The sequence below is a fragment of the Monopterus albus genome, unplaced genomic scaffold (genome assembly GCF_001952655.1).
Source record: "Monopterus albus unplaced genomic scaffold, M_albus_1.0 scaffold446.1, whole genome shotgun sequence".
In the NCBI taxonomy this organism is placed as follows: domain Eukaryota; kingdom Metazoa; phylum Chordata; class Actinopteri; order Synbranchiformes; family Synbranchidae; genus Monopterus; species Monopterus albus.
In genome coordinates, this window is record NW_018128326.1 from 158,455 (window position 1) to 164,766 (window position 6,312).

Below are 6,312 nucleotides of genomic sequence, written 5' to 3' on the forward strand. Positions count from 1 at the left end.
CTGTTTGACTGCCAATGTAGTGAGGGAGGGATATTCAGACATCACGTATTTGCACCAGAAACGGGGGAGCCTTACCTCATCAAATTTCTTTCTCAGCATCTGGTCACATGACAGCTCGACCATCCGATTCTCCTTGCTGCTTGGCAACACAACACTTGCCATGTCAATTCCAAAGGGATCTCTTATCCAGTGACTATTGTCATGTTTCTCTGGAAAGCGGTCCTCAAAGCAAGCATGTAGCCTGGTCAGATGCGCAGTGATAGTTATTTTCAGGGCATTTTTGGCCGCTGTATTTAGCTCTCCGCCTGCATGGCAAGTGTTGCGAAACATGTCAAGTCTGTTTTTAGTCAGTGATTTATCCACAACCTCAATTTCTTTTTGAAGGCAGTGACTGTCAGTCTGTTCATAGATGTGTCCTCTATGACACAGACATGTTCATCGATGTGTCCCCTGCACAGACATGTTTAAAGTGTTGAGGTGCTCGAACACATTGGCAAGATATGCCACACGAACGAGCCAGAGTTCATCACTGAGCATCTCAGTGTACGGGGAGTTATTGTGTGAGAGGAAGGCGGCGATTTCATGTTTAAGCTCATAAAAGCGTGACATTACCTTTCCCCTCGAAAACCAATGAACTTCTGAATGATACAATAACTGGACGTGCTCTCATCCCAGGTCTTTGCCCAGCTGTGTGAAACAGCGGCTGTTCTTGGCACTCCATTTAATGTTGTTCACTGTTTTTATGGCATCTTTCAATGTTGTATCAAGCACTGGCACCATATCCTTAGCCACAAGTGCTTCTCAGTGAAGAAAGCAGTGAGTCCACATCGCATTCAGCACTCTCTCCAGGATTTTCTTCACAACTCCTGAGTTTTTTCCAGTCATGGAAGCTGCGCCATCAGTTGTTACCCCAACACAATTTTACCAATGCAGTCCCACAGAGTCCAAAAACAAATCAATAGCATTAAAAATGTTCTCTGCCTTTGTGTTTTCTATACTTTGTGAGGCCTGTTGACACAACTTCAGCTTATATACAGTAATTATTCATCTTTTTGCTTTCATCTTTCAGTTATTCAACAGTTTTCTCAACTTCCACAATTGTTCAGCACTGCATCTCATGCTTCAGCTGTTTCAAACTACTTCTGCCATTTTTTCACAACCTTCAATTATTTCAACAAACAACTTCAGTCATTTCTTCTCATCCTTGAGCTGTTTCAGCAATTGATTGCAGGTATTTCAGCTTTTTCAGGGAGATACTTCAGCATTACAGCATCCACACGCATTTTCTTCAGAAAATGCCTTTTTCCAGTTATTATTCTGATTTCTTCCACTGTTTTTCGGCACGTAATAAGTCCAGCATACTTTCACCTAGAAAGGCCATTCAGATGTCCAAATGTTCAGCTTTTAAGGGGCATGTGTACTTGTCCTCAGATTTTTTGTAACATTTATACTTTTTTATAAATTCAGCTTTTTTCACAAAAACCTGCCCATTGGAAATGAATGGGAAAATTTTTCACATCTTAATATCTTCAGCATACCTGCAGCTAAACCACCATTTCAACTAATAACTATTCAGCAACTCTTCAGCTATTCATACTGTAAACAGCTTTTTGATATTTTTATGGTTTTTGCATAATTACCATTTACATTTTATGCCTCATTTCAATAGCCACTCTAGTATTTCTCAGTGTGTAGGACACCCGGAAGACATGTTTTTGGGGAGCAGTGGAAAGAGATGGACAACATACATTTGTGTGCCTACTTTGGGATCCTCATCCTTGCAGGTGTCTACAGATCCAGAGGGGAGTCAACTGAAAGTCTGTGGCATGCTGAGACAGGGAGAGCGATTTTTGGAGCCACAATGTCGCTGGAGAGCTTCCACATATTCTCCAGGGTTATCAGGTTTGATAATCAGGAATCAAGACCTGCTAGGCAGAGGAAGGACAAGTTGGCAGCCATCCATACTGTGTGGGACAAGTGGGTGGAACAGCTTCCACTTCTCTATAACCCTGGGCCCAATGTGACAGCTGACAATGGTTGGCACAATTAGAAAAAACAGGACTGAGCTCCCACCTCAGCTTCTAAATGTAAAGAACAGGCCAGTCCATTCCTCCACCTTTGTGTTTACGGCCAACACTGCTCTTGTATCCTACATACCCAAAAAGGGCAAAAATGTGATGCTTATGAGCACTCTTCATAGGGATAGGAGAATCAGCAGCTGGGAGGACCACAAGCCAGAGGTCATACTTGACTACAATGCCACCAAAGGAGGGGTTGACAACCTTGACAAGCTGCTATCCTGCTACAGCTGCCAAAGAACATCATTATGGTGGCCACTTGTGATTTTCTAGATGTTTCAGCATACAATGCCTTTGTAATCTGGATGGCACTTAACCCAGACTGGAAACAGAAGAAGCTCCAAAGATTATGTCTTTTTCTGGAGGAACTAGGCAAGGCACTAGTGATACCGCACACACAGAGGAGACATATTTTCAATCCTTTCTAGGGGTACCATCATTTTTGTCCAGGCCAGTTTCATTAGTTCGTTTTTTTTAAATGCTTCTGTTGAACCACAATTCGAAAGCAATGACTGATTGTCAGTTAATTTTCAGTAAATTTTTGACCATTGTGAGTTTCTCTTTGTTTAACAGAAGGGTACCAACAATTTTGTCCATGTCTGTATAAGGAGGTAGCTGCCACTATAACTGCAGGTTATTATTTGGGAGGTTTTGGGGTCTTATCCTGAATTAATGACATGTAAGAGGGAGGTCTGCAGAGAGCTCTGTTCACAGGTTCATGGTGGTCAATTACTGAGTGAATATCTCCACCATAAAACCTCAAGCGGTGTTTGGAGCTTTAATACGTTTCAAATATGCCACCTTAGTGTGAGAGGTTAAGCTTTATTCCTGTGTCCAGGGGTTAGCATATCGTGGCCTTCATACACCCCTCAATGACATAGAGAAAGCAGCGCTGCCTTGTTAATACCCCTAAGCACCATGTGTGGAAGTCTGGTGCAATGCTGTGGCTGGCATAAATATTCATTAGTATTAGTGTCTGAGTAATAACAACCATTTCCTTACATGTTCAGACCTTACAGTATATGTATTTTGGGACACTGTGTCACTGGTTATTGGATTGTCTACTTTTTTCCATTCTTAAAACAAGAAGCAACTCACGCTTTTGGAAAGAGAGAGTTGCTCTCAAATTCTCTGTCACTCTCATGCTTTTCAAATACATCTCACACCAAATAAGAGGAACATTTGGCTTTTTTTCCCCCACAATTCAGTGCCAATATTGGATTGATTTTTTTTTATTATTATGACTTTGGCTTCCAACGATCATGAAAAGAAAATAATAAAGATTAATGGATTATTGTGCCACACTCTGTTTCGCTATGATGCTCTCATGTTGTCCTGTGTTATAAATCCAGCATACCCCTTCAGCACTCTACAGTGCCAGATTACTCGAAGATTAGAAAGTGAAACACAACAGTTTGTTCCTGTACATTCAATAAAACCTCCATGAGTAAAAAGTTAACAAGAGTAGTCTATCACCCATTAAATGAGCATAAACTTCCAGAGAAGTGAGAATTTTCATCTTTTCTTGCAGTCCATCATGCACAAAACATAGAACATATTCCATATATGCCTTATGATATGATGCTTTGGTTGCCTTGGTATTCAGAGCACTAAATGTCTCAATTACTTTCATCTGTGAGCACACATTAACTGGCACACATTAACACAAGAATGTCGTACTGTTTGTCCTCTGACCTGCTGCTGGCTCTGCTCCTCAAGGTTGAGTTTGACCTCCAGTGACTGTCTGGCCTCCAGAAATGCCTTCCGATGCTTCCGGTCAGCCATGTAGTATGACATAACGCCCACAGTGATGGCACAAACATAGATCACAACGTTGGCCAGCAACTTGAAAACAACAAAGAAGGCAAGAATTAGGGCTCAATATAAAATTAACACATGCATAGTAAGGGCTAATTGGGTACAACTGAAAGCTTTTATCAGAATCAACTTTATTGGCCAGGTGTGATGGACACGTGGAATTTGACTCTGGTACATCGGCTCTCAATATGCAAACAGTAAACCAGCATAAGGCTGTGTAATATAACAAAATAGCAGTGTTAACATCAACAAACAGTGCACACAATGCAGAAAAAGTAGTATAAACAGACAGTAAACAATGACAACAAAAGAATGTTCATTGAAATGAGATAAATAGGGATAAAACAGAGTACTTAAGAACTAGAGACCTGTACAAGTATGTATAATCTGTATGTATATTTACAGATATTGCACAGGGATATTGTCATACTGTCATTGGTTAAGTGTTCATCAGAGCGACAGCTCGGGGGAAGAAACTGTCCCTGTGCCTGGTTGTCTTAGTGCACAGTCACCTGTAACGCCGTCCAGAGGGGAGGAGTTCAAACAAATTGTGTCCGGGGTGTGAGAGGTCTGCAGTGATCCTCTCCGCCCTCCTTTTGACCCGTGCGATGTACAGGTCCTCCATGGAGGGCAGGCTCACACCAATGACCTTTTCTGCAGTCCTGACTGTCCGCTGAAGTCTGTACTTGTCCTGTTTGGTTGCTGAGCCAAACCAGACAGTGATGGAGGTGCAGAGAACAGACTCGATGATTGCTCTGTACAACTGTATCAGCAGCTCCTGGGGCAGGTCGAACTTCCTGAGCTGGTGCAGGAAGTACATCCTCTGCTGTGCCTTCTTGGTGATGGTCCTGATGTTGGACGTCCACTTCAGGTCTTGGGAGATAGTGGAGCCCAGGAACTTGTAGGACTTTACTGCTGATACAATGCTTTAGGACTTTAATGGAAATCTTTTCAACACTCACAATGTTACCAGTCAAGTTACCAGCCAAATGTTGTACATATTTTCATTAAATGTCCAGAATGCGAAGCACAGTCTCCTTATTGCTCCAGACACATTGTGGGACTATTTTATCAGTGTTCTATTTGGACAAAAATAGCTTCCTTGACTCCTCTCTCAAACCACCAATGTTCTCTGGAGAGGATCTGGACTTCACTGTCCTCAAAAGAATGTCTTTCATCCTTCAGGTGAAGGTGGACTGCCGACTCTGGTCCACTGGAGTTGGCCCTCCTGTGTTGGGCCATGCGTTCGTGCAGTGGCTGCTTAGTTTCACCAATGTACAAGTCGTCACACCCCTGACTACATTTAACTGCATACACCACATCACTCTGTTTGTGTCTGGGTGTTTTGTCCTTCGGCTGGACCAGTCTCTGCCACAGGGTGTTCCCTGGCTTAAACTTGACTGTGATATTGTGGTTGTGAATGTTCACTCATGGACATGGATGACACATGGGTTAAAATCAGGACCCAGGAGGTGGAGGCTTTCACCAAGCATATCAACTCTGTGGACATCAACATCAAGTTCACTCGTGAGGATGCCAGAGATGACTGTCTGGCCTTTGTGGATTATGCAGTCCACTTGGGAGGGGACAGAATCCTGAAGGCAGAAGTATATCGGAAACCTACACACACAGACCAGTACCTGCTTTTTGACTCACACCATCCACTTTAACACAAACTGGGAGTCATCAGAACTCTAAATTACAGGGCAGAGGAAGTGCCCACAACTGCAGAAAGGGCCAAGAAGGAGAAACTACACATCCAGAACTCCCTTAAGGCTTGTGGATACCCCAAGTGGGCCTTCACCAAAACAAGGAAGAGGCCCAACACTAACAGGAAGAAACCAGGAACAAGAGGGGATAACACTGTCATCCCTTATGTGGCTGGTTTGACAGAGAAGCTAAAAAGGATCTTTCGCAACCACAATATCCCAGTCAACTTCAAGTCAGAGAACACCCCGTGGCAAAGGCTGGTCCACCCGAAGTATATGATTACTCATACAGTCAAGAAACATCTCATTTGTGTAAGAAACTGGGCGTGTTCTATAACCACAAAGCATATACTAAGGAAATGTTTTATGATTGTAAAAAAACAGCAGATGATAGTTTTCAAATACATTTTATTTTATTAATGAAGTTCTCATTTATATTGTAAATTCATCTACAGTGGTGTGAAAAAGTATTTGCCCCCTTACTGATTTCTTATCTTTTTGCATGTTTGTCACACTGTAATGTTTCAGATCATCAAACAAATTTAAATATTAGTCAACGATAACACAAGTAAACACATCATGCAGTTTTTAAATGAAGGTTTTTATTATTAAGGGAAAACAAAATCCAAAACTACAAAGCCCTGTGTGAATAAGTGTTTCCCCCCCCTGTCAAAACATAACTTAACTCTGGTTTATCGCACCTCAGT

General features: G+C 42.2%; 1 protein-coding gene across 1 annotated transcript in view; it reads right to left on the bottom strand.

Moving 5' to 3' along the window:
* LOC109952263 (adenylate cyclase type 3-like) overlaps positions 1-6,312 on the bottom strand; it is a 149,804-nt gene that overhangs the window by 120,746 nt on the left and 22,746 nt on the right. Inside the window, 1 exon segment of the mRNA XM_020587246.1 lies at positions 3,774-3,923. Coding sequence (XP_020442902.1) covers positions 3,774-3,923 — 150 coding nt within the window.